We start from the raw sequence: 26,874 nt of genomic DNA on the forward strand, positions 1-26,874 counted from the left end.
ATATATCCACATTCTTTAAAAAAATAAAATCTTGGAGAAAGATAAAATGTAATAGTATTATCAGAGCCTCACACTTAGCCAATTTTATAAATGTGATTACAGTTTTAAAATCAAATACATTTTTAATCACTAAATCAAGAAATGCCCTCAGTATATTAGTTTACTTACCACTATTTTCATCTGCAGTTCCATCTAACTGAGGTATAGAAAGATTGGCCAGAAGCAAACTGTTATTACTCCATTCCATTTCTTCTTCTGAGGATGAATCATCTTCTTCAGTTGAGCTTCTACGGGTATTTCTACACAGTGATCTAGAGAATATTAAGATTCACTAGTGATTATGATCATAGAAAAAAGATTAAAAATTTTGCCTAATTTGAGGTTATAATAGTAAAATTGAAAAGATCTGAAAATTATAATTTTCAAAAGAAAAGCAGATTTATTTTGCTTTAGTATCATGTCCTATAAAAAGTTATTGCAGACAGACTTAGAATTCTTTTCATGTGACCTAGAAGATACCATCATTCCTGTATCCAAAACTACACAATATCCTGGATTATTGTACCTAATCATGTTCTTCCTTATAGTCTCCCCTTCATCCTATCATTAGATATAGACATATAATAGCTTGGGTGAGATCCCAATAACTTCTAAAAAGGTGGCATCCCCGTATATTTTTAAGAGGTGTCCACAAATATACTATCTCTACACTGTGACTGGAAAAAAACAAAGAGGTAAGCAAGTGGGTACTTAGGTCAGGCTGAAAGAGAATACGGGGATCAGAGAGGGGCTAGGAAGTGGTACAAGTGTTGAGTCAACCCCAGCAGTGGCTATGAGCGGGTTCCTAAGGAATTCAGATGCACTGTGAAGTCCAGATAGATACTCTCTTCAGGTTTCATCTCTTATCAATTTAAATTTTTTCACTAGGTCCTAGCCTGATACTTTCCTTTCTATCTGGATGGGCGCACTTAACTTTCTATCCATACCTAGGTTTTTCTCTCTTTCATCTCAAAAACTTGAAAATGTCCCTTAATTATACATACAACAGTTTCTCCATTTAGCCTTTACAAAATCACAATTTGTCCCAAAAGAATTATTAGAGGTCATCTAGTCCACCTTTCTACTCAATGCAAAAATCTTATTTTTAACAAATAACAAAATCTCTACTTTTACATTCTCAGTGCAAAAGGCTTGCTGTCTCATAGGTTAATCTCCTCCACTGTTAATTATTAGTGATTTTCTTCCTTTATTACACAAAACTTTCCAACTTCCACACATTATTTGTCCTTTGTTGCTATATGTAGCCTGTCTATGCTATTTTCCACACAACTCTAAGATATTTGAAGGCATTTATCATTTGTTCCATAATTCCTCTCTAATTAGACTAAACATCATCTATTCCTCCTCCTGTTCTTTAAAAGTGACGGTGTTCATAGATCCTTTTCTTCCTCTCCTTTCCCTTTCCTGTCCTTTCTTAGGATTCTTAAAATACGGTACTCAGGTCAGAATATAACATCCAAATACAATTAATAGACTCCTCTTTTTAGACCCTATAGTTCTATTTTTTAATCTCTAATATGCATTTATGAAATGTTTCGGTTTTCTCAAGGCTGACTTGGGCATGGTTTTCACAGAATTGGTCTAATCAATAAACATATAAACATTAATTAATCATGGGACAAACCATGCCTATTATTTTAAACAAAATGACACTACTGATAACAAGTAGATAGTGACTTTCTAAGAATTTTATATATTTGAATGCATATCTACTTAATACAGGTATAAAAGTATAAACAGCTTAAACAAGATATCTAAACTGTAGAAAAAAATGCTAATGATACATTGAAGGTAAAATCAAAGAAACAATACCAAAATAAAATAATCAAGAAAGAGAAAAACTAATGGAAATAAGAAGTGAAATGCCACAAGATCAAAAAGAAATATCAAATAGTCAATACTTTGCTAAATATGAAACAAGCGATCCAATTTATTACAGCAACTTAAATATAGCAAGTAATACTGTAATTATTTCATTAATAAAATCCAAAATCTTTAGAATAAGTGTTATCCTAGGTACAGCTGGTAGCCAATAATTAAATTCACTATTTTGGCAACCATACAACACTAAAGACTTATTATGCCCTTAATAAACTAAAACCATGGTTCCCATAGAAATCGTGAAGCCAAGAATGAAGGTCTATGTAGTCTGTATTTATAAAGCTGACTGCCTGAATCTAAACATGACTCTATACTTTATTGGGCATCACCTACTTAGTTTATAGGTATTTTTGAATCTATATTCTGTCATCCAATGAATTACCAATCTCTAATATTTGTGACAATCTCAATCCAACCTAGCATGATACATAGCATTCAAGCACTGAAGTTGTTTTTAAATGCAATGCAAAGTCATTTAAGTTCTTGTGAACTCATCTAATTGGTCACAACTGTCGTATATATTCTTATCTACAAGGATGTTACTTATGTAAGACTTTACTAAATGTGTGGTTGAAATTAAGACTCAATATAATATTCCCTTAATATTTAAAAAGGATATAGAGACTAATGAAGGTTCCTGATATTCTCTGCTTCCTTTTTCTAAGTGCCCATAAAATGTTTATTTAATAATCATAATTATTACCCCTATTATAAAGGAGGACTGGAGGCAAGGAGACCAGTTAAAAAATGAATCACAGTATTCCAGATAAATGATTAATGAAGTCCCAAACTAGGATATTACCTTGGGAAGGACGTGGGGTGGAAGGACAGAACACAGGGGGGCAAGTAAAATACAACACTGAAGTTGCAAACTTCCAGAAGTTGGGGGGAGGGGAGGGGAGGGGAGGGAATTTAAAACAGAGAAACAAGAACAAAACCATTTTATAGGTAGATGTAGTTGAGTCATTTTCCAGTAGTACATTTCATGGAAAGACTTACTAAGTTTACACTACAAAATTGAAAAAACTTACAGAAAAGCTACGAAAATTTTGTCTTTCACCTAATTTTTTTTAACAGATAGGAAATATGGACTAAAGACATTTTATGACATTGTTGAGAGTCAAATCTATCAGGAAATCAAACATTGATTCTGTCTGGTAGCATTAGTTCTTCAAAGGTCAAGGGCTGAGCCTTTGAATGATTCTCACTGTTACAGCAAAGGAAACGGAGTACATGAACCTAGGATAAGTATGAAATAGTATTTTGCAGGTTTGGAATTCTCCACTCATAGAATGAAAATTGGAATTCTTTGTAGGAGCATACTATGAAAATATAGAAGGGTTCTGATCTATGCCCTGATAACAAAGAAGGGATAAGAAACTTTATTTTTTATATTAAGCAGTATTGAGAAACTAGAGCAAATACCACATGTATATTTCACATTTATGGATTAACCTCTTTCACCCTTTAAAAATGACTTTGGGGGTGAAAATTTCAAACAAAGAGTTCAGAAGTTTCAGTACTGTCTGTATAAGTTTAAAGGAGAGGTATATTCATTATTTTGGGTTCAGACACCTAATCTTTTTCTACACACAGAGCCATCTTATTCATTTAGCTTGAGAAATGAACCAGAACACTGGGGTCTGTTTCTGAGACTCTTATTTTTAATATTTAATTTCTTCAGTCTAATCAGACCTAAAAGCTATTCCTTGTCTTCAAGCTGACTCTGTAACTGTTGCTGTAACCTGTAACAGTTTAACTCTCAAAGGGCATTCTTTTCCTCAGGTTCAGGTATAAGGAGGCACTTCTACTTTGCCCCATTTATTATCCACATATATTAATACTACATCTGTAATTTCTAAAAGTTAGATTTATAGGGGGAGAGGGAACTGGAGGAAGTGGTCAAAAGGTACAAACTTACAATTATTAGATAAATACTATGGATATAATGTACAAGATGAGGACTATAGTTACCATTCTTGTAGGATTAAAAAGGAAAGTTGTTAGAGGGAATCCTTAGAGTTCTCATTACAAGCAGAATTTTCTTCCCCTTTTTCTCTCCATTTCTTTTATTTTATCTATATGAAATGATGAATGTTAACTTCTTTGTGGTCATGATTTCATAATGTATGTGAAGTCAAATTTTTATGCTGTACAACTGAAACTCAAAGTGATGTAGGTCAATTGCATCTCAATAAAACTTGAAAAAAAAAACCACTTTAATCTTTTAATAAAACTTGGAAAAAACACCTAGATTTAATATTTTTAAGTGTAGCAAAATCTTATTTTGCTTAGAATATGAAGTTTAATGCCATATGAAAAACAAAGCACTACTTTAAAGGGATTTAAAAGAAGACAATTTAGTTTACAAGGTATTTATATTATGAATAATAGTAAAAATAATTTCTAATTAAAGAGCAGTGATAATTACAGCAGGAAATGATTAAAGTAACTGAAATAGCTAAAAAGTTACCTCTTTTTGGCACAAGGTTCTTCAATATTGCTGTCCCATCTCTGAGACATCACCAAACTAAGCTCCATTTCTTCTTTTTCAATCTGTGGTTCATTTTCTTCATCATCACTATTTTGGGGATTTTTAGTGTTTCCAAAGAAATGACATGGTGATGGCATCCTATTTCTTCCCCCCTGATATCCATCATTTTCCAAACCAGCAAGAAGACGTACCAGAGCCTCATCAGGACTACTGTCCACTATAAAACAAGTGAAGCATCACTAACACATAACTTTTCTAAATAATACAACAATTCAGATCAATTACAAAACAAAAAAAAATTAACAGATCCTGGCACATAATGAAAGAATACAGCTATTGTAAAGACTTTTGTGTTGATGTAGCTCTTTTATCAAAGTGTGATTATCCTTGGACTCTGCATTAAGAGGGTTTTGTGTCCTTGTTAAAAGAAGATTCCCAGAACCCATCCTCTATCTCTTGAATCAGAATTTCCAAATTAGGACCCAGGAACATGCATTTTAACAAGCTGTCCAAGTTCTTACTGCACAATTAAGCTTGAGGAGGCACTAAACTAAATAGGGTCAACAGTGTTCAAAACAAAATTAAAATACATGATAAATATATGAATTAATGCTAAGGAAGAAGTGCCTTAAAAACAATACATATGAACACTTTATGGTCACTTAAGTTTTATTTAGCTCACAGGATGGCTAAATGAAACCTATGGTTGAAAACACAAGAGGGCTTTACTTAAAAAACCTTGAAGACTACAATGAGATGCTACTTCATATGCACTACACTTGCCAAATCAAAGACAAGTATTAAGTATTGGCAACAAAATGGAAGACACTGGAACCTTCCTACATTGCTGGTCAGACTATAAAATGGTACAGCAGCTTTGGAAAAAAGTTTGATGGTTTGTTAAAATGTTAAACATAGTTACCGTATGATATAGCAATTCTACTCTTGGTATATAGCCAAAATAGCTAAAAACATGTCCACATAAAAATCTATACATGAATAATTACAGCAACATCATTTGTAATTGCCAAAAAAGTGTAAACAACTCACATATCCATCATCTGAAGAATGGATAAATGAACTATGGTATATCCATATGATGGAATATTATTCAGTGGTGAAAAGCAATGAAGTACTGATACATGCTACACTTGGATGAACCTTGAAAACATTATGCTAAGTGAAAGAAGCCACAAACAAGAGGTTATATTATTCCAATTATATGAAATGACCCAAATAGGTAAATCCAGTAAAAAAGAGAAGAGATCAGTGGTTGCCAAGAGCTGAGAGGAGAGAATGAGGAGCGACTGCTAATGGCTATGGGATTGCTTTTTAGGGTAACAAAAATGTCCTGGAATTAGACAGTGGTAATGGTTGCAAAACATCTGTCAACATGATAAAAATCAATGTACTGGGAGTGCCTGGGTGGCTCAGTCAGTTAAGTCTCTGCCTTTGGCTCAGGTCATGATTTCAGGGTCCTGGATTGAGCTCTGCATCAGGTTCCCTGCTCAGCAGGGAGTCTGCTTAACATTCTCCCTCTGCCTCTCTGTTCTTCCTCTGCTTGTACTCATTCTTTCTCTCTCTCTCAAATAAATAAATAAACATATAAATAAATACCTTTTTTAAAAAGTCACTAAACTGTACACATTAGAAGGTAAATTTTCTGGTATGTGAAATATCTCAATAAAAGGTATTATTAAAAAAAGGTGGGGGGTTATGCCTGGGGATCTCAGTCAGTTAAACATCCTACTCTTATTTTCAGCTCAAGTCATGATCTAGGAGTAGGGAGATCAAGCCCCACACTGGGCTTCACACTCTGCAAGGAGTCTGCTTGAGATTCTCTATCTTCCTCTCCCTTTGCTCCTTTCCCCCTGTGCACACACTCTCTCTAAAATAATAAACCTTAAAAAAAAAAAAAAAGACCATGAAGATAGAGGTTTTTTTTTTTTTAAGTTAATACACAACATTTTCAGGTTTTCCTCATTGACATTAAAGAAACTGCTTACATTATGCTACCAAATATAAGGCAAAAATAAAGATATTTGCTTAAAGAGCCATTTTGGCAAAGAGCTCTTCTTAAACCTAAAACTGCAGTTCATTTTTCCTATTTTATTCTTTTTTTAATATTTATTTATGAGAGAGAGAGAGAGAGAGAGAGAGAGAGAAGCAGAGACACAGGCAGAGGGAGAAGCAGGCCCCATGCAGGGAGCCCGGTGTGGGATTCGATCCTGGGTCTCCAGGATCACGCCCTGGGCTGAAGGTGGCACCAAACCGCTGAGCCACTGGGGCTGCCTTCCTATTTTATTCTTAAAATAAGATTAATATTAGCAGGGACGCCTGGGTGGCTCAGCGGTTTAGGGCCTGCCTTTGGACCAGGGCATGATTCTGGGGTCCTGGGATTGAGTCCCACGTCGGGCTCCCTGCAGGGAGCCTGCTTCTCCCTGCAGGGAGCCTGCTTCTCCCTCTGCCTGTGTCTCTGGCCTCTCTCTCTCTGTGTCTCTTATGAATAAATAAAATCTTAAGATTAATATTAACAAATGAATTATAGATATTTGACTCTCAGGTCTTTGACACTGAGATTGCACTTTTGCAACCTTAGGCAATGTGGAATTTATCTACTGATGAAACATTCTATTTGCCTAATGTAATGAAATAAGGATATGTTTCTCTCAGCCTTTTTTTCAATTCATTTGCTTTCTCTGTCATTTGTCAAATGTCCTTCATTTTCTTTCAGTTGCTTATTTTTTCTTTGGATCATTGCTTTCTGCACTTGCCATTCATTTATAAAGGAAAAAAGTTTTCTACTCCTGTCTCAATTTTTTTTTTTTAAAGATGTTATTTATTTATTCATGAGAGACAGAGAGAGAGAGAGAGAGAGAGAGAGAGGGACAGAGAGGGACAGAGACACAGGCAGAGGGAGAAGCAGGCTCCAAGCAGGGAGCTTGATGCAGGACTCTATCCCGGGACTCCAGGATCATGCCCTGGGCGGAAGGCAGGTGCTAAACCACTGAGCCACCCAGGGATTCCTCAAATGTTCTTAATATAGGACTGTATACAATAATTTTGGTATTGTTCCTAGTCAGTCAATCTGTTTTCCATTCAAATGAAAATGAAGATAACAGAGACGACATTGTAGAGAGCTAAGAACAACATTTGATACTATCTCTCATTTGATACAATAAAAATGAAGAAATAGTTTACAAAAAAAAGAAACAAAATCATTAAAACAAGCAAAACAAGAGACATGAAATTCAATGACATCTCACTTTTTGCAATGAAATTTTAAATAAATTTCTGAAAAAGATGTCAATAATTTAGATTATATTAATGAAATGAAATCTAGTAAATGCTTTACGATACTAATGAAAATGCATTTAGGGAAATGTAAAGACATGCAGAAATAACTGTCATGGTCTACATTAGCCAAAAATTAATGGCATAAAAAGATTGTCCAGGGAAATTTCTGATACTCACCAAGAAAGAAATATGGTATTTTATTAATATACTCAACTTTGGAGAATTTTAAGTCAAAACAAATGCATTTCCCCCCCTAAAGCAATAGGATTTTCATCCAAAGTTAAAAAAAAGGGGAGGGGGGAAGGGATTATTTTCTTTCACAAATGTTTTTTAGAAAAAGCTGTGTAGAAAACAAAAAACAAAGCTACTTCATTTAATTCAAGGCTTTATTTTATACTTACAGTAAGGATTTATTGAACATGTAACACTAGCCTCTTCAAACCAAAGGAAAAATACTGCCTCACATAACATACTTTCATTGATTAAAATATACTGAAAATTTATGGTAGAATTGTTACTTACGGAAAACAGGTGACTCACTCAGTCTTTGGGTCAAAGGCTGAAAAGTCTGACTATTTTCCATGAGGTTCAAAATTGCTTCTTCATTAATGAGAGCTTCCTCCACTTTGTACACAGCATGACCTTAAAACGACAAAGAATACAGAAACATTAAAGCAATCACTTAAATTTAAAATTTATTATTTAGATTTGTATAAATTAGGAAGCATGACAATACAAACCTATTTAAAATCTTCAAGTGTTAGTGATATATATTAAATAAGAACTTAATAAAACTTAGTAAAAGCCACAGGAATATCTAACCAGTCACTTGGAGTAATTTAAAAAACCAACCAACCAACCAACCAACCAACAGCACCGGGGTGATACAGTCTGTTAAGTTTCTGACTCTTGGTTTCAGCTCAGGTTATGATCTCAGGGTTGTAAGGAGACCTGCATTGCTCTGTGCTCAGTGAGGAGTCTACTTAAGACTTTCTATCCCTCCCCCCCCTCCTCTCGCTCACATTCACGTGCGTGTACTCGCTCTCAAATAAATACATCTTTAAAAAAACTTTAAAAATCCTCCAAGCCTCCCAATCTGCAAATCACTACATATTTTATAATCTTTTTAGCCTCTTTGGTCCTACCTAGTTTGTATAGTTAAATTACTCTGATTAAAATTATCACACATTAAAATATATAAAAGGAAAAGAGTAGTACAATTCTTTATTCTCTATGGTTTAAAAATGACAAATTAATTTTAAATTTCTCGGCTTTCAACTCATGATCTAAAAATTTGTCTTTCAACATGTGATTTTTATAAGTCTAATTTGAATAGCTGGATTAAATAATTTTAAGAATAGATAAAATGAGTCTCAATCTAGTGAAAGGAGAGACAAAAGGCAAACAGGAAATAAAACTCTATAGCAGGAAATGGAAGTTAGAGCTAACTGGAAAACAGTTCTATTTTTTCTGCTTCTGATATTCCAGACTTTTAAAGAACTAGGTGCTTTCAATGGTTTTTAAAAGAATGAAAAGCTCCAGGAAGAAGTATTCTTAACACATTTTAGGACATATTGGGCTAATAAAGAGCATTTAATCAAAACAAAAGAATAAACAAACAAAACCTGAGAAAAACAGCTCATCCTCAAACAAAAGACAACGGAAAGAATCCGTAAAAACAAGAGCTGGTTCTGAGAAACTAATAATAAAATAGACAAGCTTGTCAGGAATGGTCAAAACAAAATAGAAGGCATAAATAATGCTAGAAATAAAAGGGGAAGTACCAAAAATAAAAGAAAGATGTTAAACTATGAACAACTTGACATCAAAAACATGGAAAAATCAGATAAAATGGGTAATTTCTTAAGGAAAATAGATATAAAACCTAATTCAAACAAACAGAAATCTTGAGGGGTGCCTGAATGGCTCAGTAGGCTAGGTGACCAACTCTTGGTTTTGGCTTGGGTGGTCATCTCAGGGTTGTGAGACTGGACCCTGCTTGGGCTTCACAATCAGCGAGCGGAGTTTGCTTGAGATTCTTTCCCCCTTCCTCTACCTCTTCCTTCACCCATGCCCTTGCTCAGGCACACGCTCTCTCTCAAATGAATGAATGAATCAATGAAGATTGAAAGAAAATAGAAATCTTGAGTAGACCTGCAACAGTAATGGAAATCCAATTAGTATTTTAAAATCCTCCCTATTTTCCGTTCCCTAACACAAAATTCACCTAAAAGAAACTATTTATAGTCTGGATGTTTTTATAGATGAGATACATCAAATCTCCAAGAAATAGATTATACAAATCTATAAATTCTAGGGTTTTTTTTTTTTTGGGGGGGGGAAGTACAGTTGACATACAGTATATTAGTTTCATGTGTACAATGTGGTGATTTGACGATTCTATACATTATTAAAATTCTTGAAGGATTCAAATAGAAAACTCCATAACTCATTTAATGGGGCAAAGTATGGCTGAGAATAAATTCCAAACAAAGTAGATATAGCAATGATTTAAAAATATCACATTGTGACAAAGAAAGGTTTATTTCAGGAGTGCACAGTTTAACATTAGGAAATAAAAAAATAATTTTACTGTAACTACATTATCAGAGTAAAAGGAAAAAGATGCAATCATTTCAATAAATCCAGAAAAGAATATCTAGTAAAATTTAACTTAATATCCCTTTATGCCTTTTAAAAAACTAAATTTCATAGTAAGCAAGAAATAGGAAATATATTAACCTAATTAAAGTTGTCTATCAACACCCTGTAGTAAATTTCATATGTAATGGTGAAATATAGAAGCACTTCCTTCAGCCAGGAAAAAGACCATTATCTGAGTTCTTAAGCAGTGCCTTAAGTTTTTTTTTTTTTTTTTTTTTTAGAGTATGAAGATGGGAAGAGAAGAAATACAATTATTTACAGATGATGACTCTATACCAAAAAAAATCCAACAGAAAAGACAAACTATTAGTGCTAATAAGAGTTGCTGTATATAAGACTGATATGCAAAGGTCAGTGAAGTTCCTAAATACCATCAATTAGATGTAATTTTTGAAAGATAAACTTGTAATTGCAACAATTACAAGGCACCTGGAGTATATCTAAGATCACATTTTACAAAGAAAATGGCAAAACTCTACTGAAAGATATGAAAGAAGACCAAGTAAAATGAGAAACACATCATGTTCATAGATGAGATGATCTGGCTTTATTAAAGATTAAAAAAATGTTCTTAAATCAATCTATAAATTCAGGAAATTCCCAATAAAACCTGAACAGGATTCTTCCCAGAAATGAGCAATCTGGTCCTAAAATTAATATGGCAAGAGCTTCTTTAAAAGATCAAAGGTAGACAAGACAATTTTGTAGTTGAACAAGGTAAGATCTGTCCCTGATATATATCAATACTTATAAATCAATAGTAATTACAAAAATATGATATTGACATATAGGGGAACATGACTGAGGTAGAAGAATGCAGTGGAAAAAAATTTTTTGTAGTAAATATGCTGCACTACTAGCTAGTTAGTAAAATATGCAGTGCCCGGGTGGCTCTGTTGGTTAAGTGTCTGACTCTTGATTTCAGCTCAAGCCATGACATCAAGCCCAAGTTGGGCTCCATGCTGGGCAGGAAGTCTGCTTAAGATTTTCTCTTTCCTCCCACTGTCCCTCCCCACTCCCCTTCTTAAAAAATTAGATATAATTAGATCCTTATTTCATATACAAGTAAAATTTCATATAAGCATTACGACCTAAATGTGAAAAACCAAACTGTAAGCACACATAAGCTATAGGGATAAAAACTTGCACTATATCACTATAGGGAAGGACCCACCAGAAAATGAGCCAAGAACATGAATAAGCAATTCTCAGATAACAAAATACAAATGCTCAAACTTATTAGTAATCAGGAAATACAAATTAAACTAAGGAGGTACCATTTCAAAGAATCAGAATAGCAAAAGACTTTTACATTTGATATTATCAAATGCTGTTGAGGATATAGGGGAAATATAATCTAGTACACTATGGGAATATAAACTTAGATATGATCATTTTACAAAGCAATTTTATAATATGGTATTACTACTATAAAGTGTTATTTTTATTATTAACATACTTCAAAACCTGAAAAATGGAGCTCTAAAAATAACAGGATTTATATAGGAAAAAAGGTTAAAGCAAAACTTATGCAACTTTGTAACCAGAACACTAATAAAATCAGTAATTGGTACCTGAGGAGATAACTGATCAGTCAGGCAAGAGGCCAGTGTGGCTAGAGACTGTCATAGTGGATATTAAAATGCACAGGAAATAATAACATGGAAATGCTGGATACATTTTGATTAGAATGGGGCTGGCAGATGCTAAGACAAAGCAAATGCAAGTAGAACTCGGAGCCAGTAGGTTGCCAGTGAGGTGAGCAATGCACCTAGAAACCTCAGGTGCAATCTGCCATGAGTCAGAGATGGCACAATGCTGGGATGCAACTCCTAGGGAGAGAGGAAGCCCTGGATGTAGATGCTCATTTTGAATTGTAGTTTAATATAGTCAGAAGAGCCTCTGCTGCTAAAGCTATATGGTAAAGGAGGCTTTTTCATTCCTGCTGAAAGCTGTAATTCTACTCCTGCTATTCTGGTTCCACTTGCCTAGAAAAATTGCATATGAAACTATGTGACTTTGGAGTAAAACTTTCATCATTCTTTTATTTACCAATAGCGTAGAAGCTAACTACATTACAGAGATCCTGTGAGAACAGATGCTATCTAGGGAGAGTACCTACACCGTTAATATCTCGCAAGTTACACTTCTATACATTTTCTATAGAGAAACTGGCCACAAGATGATAGAAATAACATTATTAATAACAGTGCAAAAGTGGAAGCTATCTAATAGTTGTAGAAAGCAGCTAAACATGTTTAGTCCTACAAAAGAACACTAATCAGCAGCTAAAATGAGGGAACTAGAAACATGTATGAACAAGGACAGATTTCAAAGTTATGTTAACATAAAAGATATTCAACACCATTAGTAATGAGGGAAATGATAATTAAAACCATAAGGAGATGGCATTTCACATGCACGAGGATGGCTATATAAAAAAAACAAATAACAAGTGTTAGTGAGGATGCAGGGTCACTGAAACCTTCACACACTGCTGGTGGTAACCTTGGAAAACAGAAGTTAAGTACAAGTTTACCAAATGACCCGCATTTCCACTCTTGATGTCTCTCAAAGAAAAATGAAAATATACATCCACACAAAGACTTACATATAAGTGTTCACAGCAGCATTATGTTTAAGAGCCAAAAAAGTGAAACAGCTTAAATATCCATTAACTGATGAACAAATTAACAAAATATGGTAATATCCACACAAGGCAATACTGTCTGGTAATAAAATAAAAGCAAATGAAATATTGATAGATACTACAATATGGATAAACCTGAAATATAACACTAAATGAAAGAAGACATAAAAGATCATATATTGTGTAATTTCATTTATATGTTTATCTAGAAAAAGCAAATCTTTTTTCCTTTTTTATAATTATTTTTTTTATTGGAGTTCAATTTGCCAACATATAGCATAACACCTAGAGCTCATCCCACCAAGTGCTCCCCTCAGTGCCCATCACACCCAGTCACCCCAACCCCCGCCCACCTCCCGTTCCACTACCCCTTTTTCATTTCCTAGAGTTAGAGGTGTCTCTGACTTTTTGTCACCCTCACTGATATTTTCACTCATTTTCTCTCTTTTCCCCTTTATTCCCCTTCACTAATTTTTATATTCCCCAAATGAACGAGACCATATAATGTCTGTCCTTCTCTGACTGACATTTCACTCAGCATAATACCCTCCAGTTCCATCCACGTCAAAGCAAACGGTGGGTATTTGTCGTTTCTAATGGCCGAGGAATATTCCATTGTATACATAAACCACAACTTCTTTATCCATTCATCCTTCAAAGGACACTGAGGCTCCTTCCACAGTGTGGCTATTGTGGACATTGCTGCTATAAATATCGGGGTGCAGGTGTCCTGGCGTTTCACTGCATCTGTATCTTTGGGGTAAATCCCCAGCAGTGCAATTGCTGGGTCGTAGGGCAGGTCTATATCTAACTCTTTGAGGAACCTCCACACAGTTTTCCAGAGGAGTGGCTGCACCAGTTCACATTCCCAGCAACAATGCAAGAGGGTTCCCCTTTCCCCACATTCTCTCCAACATTTGTTGTTTTCTCCCTTGTTAATTTTCCCCATTCTCACTGGGGTGACATGGGATCTCATTGTGGTTTTGATTTGTATTTCCCTGACAGCCAGTGACACGGAGCATTTTCTCATGTGCTTGTTGGCCATGTCTATGTCTTCCTCTGTGAAATTTCTGTTCATGTCTTTTGCCCATTTCATGATAGGATCGTTTGTTTCTTTGCTGTTGAGTCTAATAAGTTCTTTATAGATCTTGGATACTAGTCTTTTATCTGATAGGTCATTTGCATATATCTTCTCCCATTCTGTAGGTTGTACTTTGAGTTTTGTTGACTGTTTCTTTTGCTGTGCAGAAGCTTTTTATCTTGATGAAGTCTCAATAATTCATTTTTGCTTTTGTTTCCCTTGCCTTTATGGATGTATCTTGCAAGAAGTTGCTGTGGCCAAGTTCAAAAAGGGTGTTGCCTGTGTTCTCCTCTAGGATTCTGATGGATTCTTGTCTCACATTAAGATCTTTCATCCATTTTGAGTTTATTTTTGTTTCTGGTGTAAGAGAATGGTCTAGTTTCATTCTTCTGTGTGTGGTGTTCAATTTTCCCAGCACCATTTATTGAAGAGACTGTCTTTTTTCCAGTGGACAGTCTTTCCTGCTTTGTTGAATATTAGTTGACCATAAAGTTGAGGGTCCACTTCTGGATTCTCCATTCTGTTCCATTGATCTATGTGTGTTTTTGTGCCAGTACCACACTGTCTTGATGACCACAGCTTTGTAGTACAACCTGAAATCTGGCATTGTGATGCCCCCAGCTCTGGTTTTCTTTTTTAATATTCCCCTGGCTATTTGGGGTCTTTTCTGATTCCACACAAATCTTAAGATGGAATATTCCTCCAACTCTCTGAAGAAAGTCCATGGTATTTTGATAGGGATTGCATTAAATGTGTAAATTGCCCTGGGTAGCATTGACACGTTCACAATATTAATTCTTCCAATCTATGAGCATGGAATATTTTTCCATCTCTGTGTCTTCCTCAATTTCTTTTAAAAGTGTTCTGTAGTTTTTAGGGTATAGATCCTTTACCTTTTTGGTTAGGTTTATTCCTAGGTATCTTATGCTTTTGGGTGCAATTGTAAATGGGATTGACTTCTTAATTTCTTTCTTCACTCTCATTGTTAGCGTATAGAAATGCCAGATTTCTGGGCACTGATTTTGTATCCTGCCACATTGCCGAACTGCCGTATGAGTTCTAGCAATCTTGGGGTGGAGTCTTTGGGTTTTCTATGTACAGTATCATGTCATCTGCAAAGAGGGAGAGTTTGACTCCTTCTTTGCCAATTTGAATTCCTTTATTTCTTTTTGTTGCCTGATTGCTGAGGCTAGGACTTCTAGTACTATGCTGAATAGCAGTGGTGAGAGTAGACATTCCTGTTGTGTTCCTGATCTTCGGGGAAAGGTTCCCAGTGTTTCCCCATTGAGAATGATATTTGCTGTGGGCCTTTCATAGATGGCTTTTAAGATGCTGAGGAATGTTTCCTCTATCCCTACACTCTCAACAGTTTTGATCAGGAATGAATGCTGTATTTTGTCAAATGCTTTCTCTGCATCTATTGAGAGGATCATATGATTCTTGTTTTTTCTCTTGTTGATGTGATCTATCACATTGATTGCTTTACGAATGTTGAACCAGCCTTGCATCCCGGGGATAAATACCACTTGGTCATGGTGAATAATCTTCTTAATGTACTGTTGGACCTATTGGCCAGTATCTTGCTGAAGATTTTTGCATCTGTGTTCGTCAGGGATATTGGTCTATAATTCTCCTTTTTGGTGGGGTCTTTGGTTTTGGAATTAAGGTGATGCTGGCCTCATAGAACGAGTTTGGAAGTATTCCATCTCTTTCTATCTTTTGGAACAGCTTTAGTAGAATAGGTATTGTTTCTTCTTTAAACGTTTGATAGAATTCCCCTGGGAAGCCATTTGGCCCTGGACTTTTGTGTCTTGGGAAGGTTTTGATGACTGCTTCAATTTCCTCCCTGGTTATCGGCCTGTTCAGGTTTTCTATTTCTTCCTGTTCCAGTTTTGGTAGTTTGTGGTTTTCCAGAAATGCGTCCATTTCTTCTATATTGCCTAATTTATTGGCATATAGCTGATCATAGTAAGTTTTTTAAATTGTTTGTATTTCCTTGGTATTGGTGATGATCTCTCTTTAGAAAAAGCAAATCTTGGAAGACAAGAAAGTGGATAACTGTTTACTCAGGGTTGGAGGTGGGAACTGATGTGATTGCAAATAGACACAGGAATCTTCTGAGGTGAAGGAAATGTTCTAAAATTGAATTATGGGGATGTCTGCATAACTCTAAACTTACGAAATCACTGAATTGTACACTTAAAATGAGTGCACTTATGTTATACAAATTATACCTCAATTAATTAAATTTTATTATTATTTTTGTTAAATAGGCTCCAACATGGAGCTTGAACTCATACCCAGAGATCAAGACCTGAACTGAGATCAAGAGTTGAATGCTTAACTGACCAAGACACCCAGGTGCCTCCTCGATTCAATTATTTTTAAAAGGCTGAATGAAAAAAGCAAGTTGCTTAACTTACCATTTAAGGATAAACTTTACCATTTATGTGAAATTTAAAACCTAGAATAGGGACATGTGGGCGGCTCAGCAGTTGAGCATCTGCCTTTGGCCAGGGCGTGCTCCCTAGGGTCCTGGGATGAGTCCCATATCCATCTACCCGTAGCAAGCCTACTTCTCCCTCTGCCTAGGTCTCTGCCTCTCTCTGTGTCTCTCATGAATAAATAAATAAAATCTTAAAAAACCTAAAATATCAGTATATATAATGACACACATACATAAGAAAATATAGAATCATGTATCATAACAATTTACGCCAACTTCAGAATAGTGTTTACCTCTAGAAATGAAGAAAAGGTAAAAGAATGGAAGAAACCTAACTAACTCGACCAAATACTAATATCTCGGTGCTAGGTATACAGATGTCTATTTTTCTCTGTATACTTGATAACCTCACCTTTGCCCAACTCTGTATCTTTGTGGACTTCTACCATATTAGCCGGTGTACACTGAAGAGTATCAGGAGACAGAACTTCAGAGTGCAGTGTTAACTCAGCAGAGAACTCCTGAGATCCATCGCTGTAGTCCACTGATCCTGATAATGTTCTGCTTAATTAAAACATATCCTTTATAACAAACTACATTACAAAGCAATAAAATTAGTTCTGAGATATAATAAATAACCACTTACACAGAGAAATCATTCTGTTTGAGAATTTCCTGAAGTCTCTTCTGAAAATTTTTTTCACTTTCTGTTGCTGGCACAAACCTGCGATCTTTGAATTTTGAAAGTGCATTAAAAAATGCAGATGACAAATGAACGAAGTATTTTCCTTTCTCTTAGAGTAGCTTTTAAAATGGTAACAATTTCCTATCTTTCTCTTGACACATATAATACTACCTAAAAGTAGCCTATTATAAAATTAAGGAGAAATGGTGTTATTGAAGCTATGAAATTAAGTACTTAAAGTCAGCTCAAGATTAAGTTCTATAATTATAACCTATTCCTAAAACAAAAACACTGTTCTCTACCTATAAATGTATCATACACTCATACACTCTGAACCCAGAAATTCTCCCCTTATAAGACATGTCTATTTTAGAAGGCATTCAAAATTTATCACAGCATTTTTAATGTCTAACACATAATAAAAATTTTAATTGGACTTTCAAATATATTTACCTTCTGAATTATGTCTTTGATTCTTTTACTTTTATTTAAAAATTTTTATTGTATTCACAGCATTTAAGCCCTCAAATTTTTTTTGAATGTAGCAGAATTTAATAATACATAAAATGAGTATTTTCTTCAGAGCTGTACAAGATGATCAAAATTAGAGTTTATATGACATGCTCAGAAAATAGTTTAAGGGCAGTATTTCATGGGTTACGTTTTCAAAGCTTAATGAACAAAATATAGTTTTTCTAAGTTGGGACTCATATCTTCTGTATTTTAGCTCATTTGGAAATACAAAAGGCTAGAACATACTAGGAAAAAAAAAGGAGCAAAGAAGTGAGCAAGAGACAAGGCAAGGTGAAAATGAAGGATAACGAAGATGCTAATTTCTATGGGGATGGGGCATGTGGGTGAAGGGAGAGAACAATCAGTGACACTTTGGAGGTAAAGAATTACAGTTCAGAGCAATGACAATAGGAAATAAACTAGAACACTTAAAGGCAATTTGAAAAGTAAAATTTAATGTCAAGATAAAAACTCAATGGCTTAAAACTTTTCCATTAGAGTATCTAGTGTGTAAAAAAAAAAAAAAAAAAAAAAAAAAAAAAAAAAAAAAAATCACCAGAGTACTATTAGGTTGATACCTTGTGATTCAGGTTGGTTAATTTGAGAGGTTTCATTTCGGTTTCTTCGCCGTTGCTTTTCATCTTCCCATATGGCCTGCAGTCCAGGGTTCCCACCAATTTGAGCTATAATCAAAACAATATGTCAAGAGTCAAAGTGAAAAATACTTTCTCAAAAAAAAAAAAAAATTTCAAACTTAAAAGAAAATAAATACTGCCTTAAAAAAACCAAAGAATTACCTGCTTTGTGTAATAAAATGACCAAACACTCCCAACCTACATTATTACATTATTCCTTTTTTAGTTTTCTTCCTACTGGCTCCCCAAAACCCAGCAAATAAGATTCAAACATCTGATGACAGCCAACATACTTTAGAGTCCCCTCCCTAGTATATAACCTGAAAATTAAAAAATTAAAAGGCAGAGTATATTAAATTCTCTTATGATGGCTAATGTATTCAGTGTCACATTTACTTTAGGCTCATGTCTATGCTAACATATTGACATGAATAAAAATATTAATGAAAAAATGACCATCTCATCAGAGGTACAGAAGAAATCTTTGTAACATTTTGCATCTTCCTGCTATATAGAACATGTTACTTCTCTACTAATGTTTTCTTCCCTTTCTCCACTCTACTTCGGTCGTTAAATTTTAAAAATAAAAACACATATTAATAACTATGTATATACCTTCAATATCCAGCCGATTTAAGATATCAGCAGCTACGGCATCCACTTCTAATTCACATGTACTCTGAGGTTCAACACCTTCCAGTATTAAAGAGCTGTATTAAGAAGATATCAAAAAATATAAAATCAGGGCACCTGGGTAGCTTAGTCGGTAAAGCATGCAACTCTTAATCTTCAGGCCGTGAATTCAAACTCCACATTGGATAGTGATTACTTAAAATACAAATAAATAATAGAGTCACAATATTTATATGTGTATGTATCTTAATCATGTAAAAGCAAATTTTTTGAAGATTTTTCTTATTTTTTCATGTTCAGTAATATCATAGTAAGTCACAATTATTCATGACACAATTGATACTGTGCATATACATATAAAAAAATAAAAAACAGGAAGAGAAAAATACAAAACCTGTTGTACTGACAATTCTATTGAGATCCTTTTCCAGTTTATTTTATATATTTTGGTTCATTATATTTTATACACAAGGAATGTATAATGTTTTAGCATGTGGGTCATATCTAGGGTTGAGTGGGATCAGATAACAGAGAGACAACAGAGGGATATAGAAACCATATACCTTTGTAATCACTTGCCCAGAGACATCTTTCTCAGCAATCATAGATGTAAAAAATGAGGATGGAATATGCAACAAGAGGTAAGGGAAAGTGAGCATACTAAAAAGTGGGCAGGGACGCCTGGATGGCTCAGTGGTTGAGCGTCTGCCTTCCACCCAGGGTGTGATCCTGGAGACCCAGGATCGAGTCCCGCGTTGGGCTCCCTGCATGGAGCCTGCTTCTCCCTCTGCCTGTGTCTCTGCCTCTCTGTCTCTCATGAATAAATAAATAAGTCTTAAAAAAATAAAAAAAATAAAAAGTGGGCAAATGATACTGTTATCCCCGCCCTCAATTACTGCTGAGCTGAGGAACGCTTTAAAAGTCTCTAACTATAGAGCTAAGAAACAACAGGAGTTCAACAGTGGGATCATAGCTAAGAAAAGTGATACCATTAGGCCATTAATTCTTATGACAACTACAGAGGGTTGTTCCCCACCAATGCTCTTTTCTCAATAGCTTTTTTTTTTTTTTTTCATCAGAGCTGCAAAAAAGATTAGGAAACCATCCATTTTAGAGAATGAACGTACAATATCCAATATGGATACCAGTTTGCTCATTCCAAAATTTAGATCTCCTACAAACACAGATCCCAAATGAATTGGAGAACTTTTACCAGAAAGTGGGTGATAATGGATTTCATTAACATTTTTAGTTGAAAGATTTTTCTTTTGTTTTAAGAGAAACATATTAGCAAAATCTAATTTTCCACTGTCTCTCCCTAAGGAAAAATCACTGTATGTATGTACATATACATGTAGATAAAAAATAGACACATATATCTTTTTACCAGTGATATGGAAGGGACATAGTAGCCAACGTATCACAATATATCCCTTTTACTTTCAGAAAAAATAATTATCAATGTGGTTTGTCTGTTTTATTCATAATAAATAATAAAAGCAGTTTTGCCACGAACTGAAATAGTAGATAAAGAGTCTTTTGGTCAATAGTTTTCTCCTTATACTGAAAAGTTTCACAATTTTTGCAAGAATTATAGTGCAAATTTGAAGGGTGAGTTTTCCAGGATTAGTATATTTTTTGCCTTTTTTTTTTTTTTAAGATTTTATGTATTTATTTATGAGAGACACAGAGAGAGGCAGACACAGGCAGAGGGAGAAGCAGGTTCCTCACAGGGACCTGATGTGGGACCACGCCCTGAACCCAAGGCAGATGCTCAACTGCTGAGCCACCCAGGCGTCCCCAAGATTAGTATATTTGTGATAAAGGAGGGAAACAATAGCATTAAAAAAATGCAATCTCATAATAATAATTTACAACTATTTTTTATCCTTATTACAAAACTACTTTAGACATTCAGAAAAGGAAATGTTCCTAGGGAAAGGAAGTAGTTTTTACAATTAAAAATTTGTTTCCAGTAGATAGAAAAATTGTAAGTAAAAATTTTGAGTCAGCAAAACATGTAAACTATTCATTATAGTCATGAAAAGTAGATAAGCAATATGACAGTAACTAGACAATTGTGCCTCTCTGAACCTTTCTGTTTTTAGCTTAACAAAACAGACACACTATTTAGAATCACTAAATAGGTGATTCTAATAGATCCGAGGGTGGAGCTCGGACACCTATAATTTAAAAAGTCTCTTCAGATCAAATGATGGGCACCCAGGGTTGAGATTACTCCAGTACACTTGACTTTTATGGATTCAACACTCTGGCGAAGGATCTTGAAGGTCCACAGTATGTGGTAATTTACAATGAGTTAACAAGTTGGATTAGTAGAAACTGCTAACTCAGCACTCTCATCTCCTATGACTTTGTTACATGGTCCTTTCAATGTTTGTGAAGGAATATAAAACATTTCTTTCTTAAAAAAAAAAAAAAAAAAGGTACCCAGCAAGAAAGTGCTTGCAGCACTGCGGACAGAAATGAAACTAACAAAATCTAAGAGTACTAATTCATGGCAAAATTTTTTTACATTATGGTATTTGCACTTGGTGAAACAATAGATTCTCATGTTTATTACAATATAAGTATCCCCAAAATACAAAAATGTGGCATAATCTGAGACAAAAATATATAGCTATCATTCATTCATAGATTTTATTTATCCATGAGAAACATAGAGAGAGGCAGAGACACAGGCAGAGGGAGAAGCAGGCTCCATGCAAGGAGCCTGATGTGGGACTGGATCCCGGGACCATGGGATCACGCCCTGAGCCAAAGGCAGATGTTCAACCGCTGAGCCACCCAGGTGTTCCACTATCTGCTATTTATAACTTCTAACTTCAAGTACCTTGTCTAATTTCACTAGTTTGCCTACTCATATCTTTGCTCATAATTTGTCAGTTAAGAATACTAAAATAAGCTCCCCTAAAACATTCTAAAATGCAAACTTCTTACTTCTAACAAGTGAAGCTTTACTATGACCTAACTAGAAAGGTGTTTGCTTATAAAAGGATTTCAAATATTAATAAACTCTAGTCTTAATCTGATCAAGCAAAACATAAGTTATTAAATATAGACCTTTGAAAACTAAGGGCTCTAGTGAATAGGTAAAATCCTTGGATCAAGTTGATCTCAAATTTCAGAGAGATAGAGGAACTTATCACAGACATAAAAAATGAAGGCAGCAAGTAGCTTCTTGGTCACTTTGCTCTGGATTGATTAGAATTTGAATTTGATGTGGTAAATAATACTGTCTAAACTCAATACCACTTCAACATGATTATAAACAATTCTGCTGTATCTGAGAAGGAACCAAGAGGTACACATGTATTATGTGAAAAGAGGAAAGCTACAATGACCCTGCCAATACCCAACAGATAAATAGAATGATCAAGAAAGCTTGGGCAAAACTTTGTGGTGTAAAAGATAAACCTTTCTGAATTCTATGTATAAAACTGTTATTATTAATATAGATACATAGTAATTATATATCTGTTTATGTTAGGGAAATCTAAACATTTGGAATATGTTACCTCCCCCAGAAAGTTTAATAGTAATACACTTGGTCAAAAGAAATCACAAACTACATTATTTATACAGAGTATGTCAACATACTTTTTCCCATAAAAATATTTAGAAATTTTGGGGTTATTTTTATTAAAAATATTTGCTATTTACATTTAAATTACTATTTTTACTATGTGATTTTGATGAGTTCTAGGATATCAATAATGCATCATGAAGACAAATGTTGGAGAGAAGTATAAAAATTTATACCCAAATTACTTTTATTAATTATGTAATAACTAGTTCTATTTTCACCCTATTTTCAAGGTCTGTTTTTAAAATTTGTGATTCCATGTGGCATACTGATGTTGAGATTTGCTTTTCTGACATAGATTAAAAGAACAAATTTAATGTTAAAATTAAATTACAGTAACCATTAATTTCTGAATACAGTAGTATATATGTAAAATAGGGTTTTTTTTCTTTTACAACATTAACTAACCTTGGTATTTCATCTTCTTCCCACCGAAATAAGGTACCAGTAAGAGAATTTCCTGGTAGCCGATCCTTGCAAGATCCAGTTGTATGCAACTGATTACCTAAGAATAGAAAGGTAAAAGAAGATAAGTTCTATTTTAACTTGCATATAATTACCCTTTAACTAAAATAATATATAACCCATGTAACTAGTTCCTAAAGCTGTGCCCTTAAAATTCATACACACAAGGAATATTATGCACAGCTGAGAATAATGGTCCCAAACTAAGAGAGGAGAAAAGTATCTGTAATATGGATGTGACAAACAGCTACAATACTTACATATTAGAATAAAAGTATAACACATTTAAGTTGTGCTATTGTGGTAGGTATGATTAAAATCTCAGTTTGAAAATAATGAAAAATTAAGAATTTTTATGGACTTTAAATTCCTAGAGTATCCTGTAGGAGTCTCATCTAAAATTCTAGTGGAAATCCAACTCCAGGTAAGATTCAAAATATACTTTAACATTAATCCCTGAAAAAAAAATGCAACACATTCCAGAAGTGATGGCAATTAACAGTGAGTGGAAACCTGGGGCAAATGCAAATATAATTTGACTAGCAGTAGCTGAATGGACTATGCATGTTGGCTTAGTTGTCTGGGTTTCAGGAACTGAGTCCTGGGGTCATACTTTAGTCTCTATATTAACAACTTTTCTGGGATCTCTTGTGGGAATTTAAATTCTAAGAGAAAGCTTAAATGAGTAGCATTGAAAGAATCCTAACATTAAGAAAGATATTAAATTTGTAACCTTCTCCAGCTAAATTTAATACGTTTTTAAAAAAGATTTTCAAAATTTATTTATTCATGAGAGACACAGAGAGAGAGGCAGACCTAGGCAGAGGGAGAAGCAGGCTCCCCACAGAGAGTCTGATGCGGGACTCAATCCCAGGACCCCAGGTTCATCACCTAACCAAAGGCAGATGGTCAACCAAGCTACCCAGGTGCCATCTAAAGCTTTTTTGTTGTTGTTTTAAGTAGGCACCATGCCCAGTGTGGAGCCCATCATGGGGCCTGAACTCACGACCCTGAGATTAAAACCTGAGCTGAGATTAAGAGTCGGATGCTCAACCAAATGAACCACCCAGGTGCCCTAGTACTTTTATTTTCTTATTTGGTTAGCTTGATCACAAAATAGTGTAATTAAGACTGAGATCCGGTATTAAAATCTTTGTTATTTCAACAAAACACATGCCAAAACATGTAGTAATGTAACTAATTTTACATACCTTTATAAGTTTTTAGACTTTGCTGTTAGGTGTCTAGAGCATTAATAGGACATTACTTTGTAACTTGTAAATTACTACAAATTTATTTTCTAATAAATTCACATGAAAAAATCTACACAAATTTACTGAAAATTATTGATATTATAAAAATTCACATTTTACCTTTTTATGCATTTTAGTATATTTCCTTAAAGAACATGAAAACTCCCTAATTAAAATATGTATGCGTGTATATGTATATGTATATAATTTTTCAATTACAGATGGTAAAAAATGTAATATAAAATACCTCTGTGGTCCTCAAAATATTTACTTTATTTACTTTATATACTTCACCTTAACAGCTATAGTAATTAGCACTTTTCATCTGATACCTGATCATATAACTGAAACACAGAAAAAAAAACTGTAATATGGATACAGGATATTAAAATTTCTAAATCTTTTTCACTTTTGAATGTACTCCATTTTCAGAAGTAAGACATTATGTATATTAACTTGTCTTATAAAATAAAAATCTTAAATTATGTGTGTATATATATAATATATATTAATTTACCATAAAAAGTTAACCATCAATTTACCTAGTATCTCTGAGAAACGGACAAAATAAAATATTAAAGTAATTCATGGGGCGTCTGAGTGGCTCAGTCAGTTAAGTGTCTGCCTTTGACTTAGGTCATGATCCCAGAGTCCTGGGATCTAGCTCTGCATGGAGCTCCCTGCTTAGTGGAGAACCTGCTTCTCCCCTCTCCCTCTGCCTGCCACGCTCCCTGCTTGTGCTCTGTCAAATAAATTAAAAAAAAAAAAAAAAAAAAGAAAAAAGTAATTCACTTATTTTTCCATGATTTCACTACAACCTTTTTTATACAAAACAAGCAAAACACAACAAACCAAAACCTGAGGGCCATTTAGTATAATGAATTAAGATATAAATTTTATTTCATCATACTTACAGTGATTTCCTTGCTTTTAATTTGTCCCAACTAAATTCCACATATTCCTGCCTTCAAATTGTAAAAATTTTCCATATCTTGAAAAAAATTCCTTTTTAATTAACATTCTAATACTCATCTAACTTCTATAACTAAAATAAATGGTTTACCTGTATTTGGGAACTCAAACTTTTCTCATGCTTTTTACCTACTGGAAATAAACTTTTGTGAAAATTACCTTCTTTTCCTATAAATACCTCCTGTTCATAGTCTAGAATCTTTTCCATTTCTCAATCCTAATTGAACACTCTTCTATATTTGATACTGATAACCAACCTGTAATATTCTATTTTTCCCCAAAAAATCCTTTTGTTTTGGAATAATTTTACATTTACAGAGATGTTGCAAGGGTAGTACAGAGTTTCTGTGTATTCCTTACCAGGTCTCCCCTACTGTTAACATTTTACATTACAAGAGTACATTTGTCAAAGAAACTGACACACATTAACTAAATTATACATTTCTATTTCAATTTCACCAGTTTTCCCACTGTTGTCTGCTTTCTATTTCAGGATCCAATCAAAGACACCATACTGCATTTAGTTCTCCCATCTCCCTAAGTCTCGTCTGGTCTGTTTCTCAGTCTTTCCTTGTTTTGCATGGCCTTGAGAGTCAGGAGTATTGGCCAGGTAACCTGTGGAACATCCCCCCCCCATGTCTGGGTTTGTCTGATGTTTTTTTTTCATCACTAGACTGTGGTAACAGGTTTTTGAAATACCACAGAAATGAAATGTCCTCCTTATCACATCACGTGAGGGGGTACACAATATCTACATGACACCACTGAGGAAATAAACTTTCAGCATTTGGGTAGGTATAGTTCTATGGGCTTGATAAATACACAAACCCATGCCAATACCATACAGAATAATTCCTTCACCCTAAAAGTTCCCCTGTACATTTGCTTTGTAGTCAATACTCCCCTCTCCTCCAATCCCTGGCAACCACTAATATGTTTTCCATTTCTGCCTTTTCCACAATGTTATATGAAATCATCCAATTAGTAGGCTTTTGGGTTTGGCTTCTCTCACTCAGTAAAATGCATTAAAGATTACTCAGCCATCAGTAAGGATGAATACCTACCATTTACATCGACGTGGATGGAACTGGTGGTTATTACACTAAGTGAAGTAAGTCAAATGGAGAAGACAATTATCATATGGTTTCACTCATATACGGAATATAAGAAATAGTGCAAGAGACCATAAGGGAAGGAGAAGAAACTTAATGGGGAAAAGTCATAGAAGACAAACCATGAGAGACTCTTAACTCTGGTAAACAAACTGAGGGCTGCTGAAAGGGAAGTGTGTGGGGGGATGGGATAACTGGGTGACAGGCATTAAGGAGGGCATGTGATGTGATGAGCACTGAGTATTATATGCAACTGATGAATTACTGAAAACTACATCTGAAACAAATGATGTGCTATATGTTGACAAACTGAATTTAAATAAAAAAGATTCAGGCAGCCCGGGTGGCTCAGTGGTTTAGCGCCACCTTCAGCCCAGGGCCTGATCCTGGAGACCTAGGATCGAGTCCCATGTCGGGCTTCCTGCA

At 34.5% G+C, this 26,874-nt stretch overlaps 1 protein-coding gene across 5 annotated transcripts in view; it reads right to left on the minus strand.

Moving 5' to 3' along the window:
• Positions 1-26,874, minus strand: part of REV3L (REV3 like, DNA directed polymerase zeta catalytic subunit) — a 177,297-nt gene that overhangs the window by 82,223 nt on the left and 68,200 nt on the right. For 4 of the 5 annotated variants that reach the window (XR_007401373.1, XR_003135812.3, XM_025444797.3 and 1 more), the window contains exons 5-12: positions 23,055-23,151; positions 19,022-19,116; positions 18,350-18,454; positions 17,220-17,304; positions 16,986-17,137; positions 8,255-8,374; positions 4,415-4,652; positions 169-311 (exon numbers count right to left, since the gene is read on the minus strand). Coding sequence is in view for 3 of the 5 variants with exons in the window: in XM_025444797.3 (XP_025300582.1) it covers positions 169-311; positions 4,415-4,652; positions 8,255-8,374; positions 16,986-17,137; positions 17,220-17,304; positions 18,350-18,454; positions 19,022-19,116; positions 23,055-23,151 (1,035 nt within the window). In the remaining 2 variants the exon portion in view is untranslated. The remainder of the gene's footprint in view (positions 1-168; positions 312-4,414; positions 4,653-8,254; positions 8,375-16,985; positions 17,138-17,219; positions 17,305-18,349; positions 18,455-19,021; positions 19,117-23,054; positions 23,152-26,874) is intronic. The other variant, XM_025444798.3, reaches the window with a different exon arrangement.

This window comes from Canis lupus, chromosome 12 (assembly GCF_003254725.2).
Source record: "Canis lupus dingo isolate Sandy chromosome 12, ASM325472v2, whole genome shotgun sequence".
NCBI classification, from domain to species: Eukaryota; Metazoa; Chordata; class Mammalia; order Carnivora; family Canidae; genus Canis; species Canis lupus.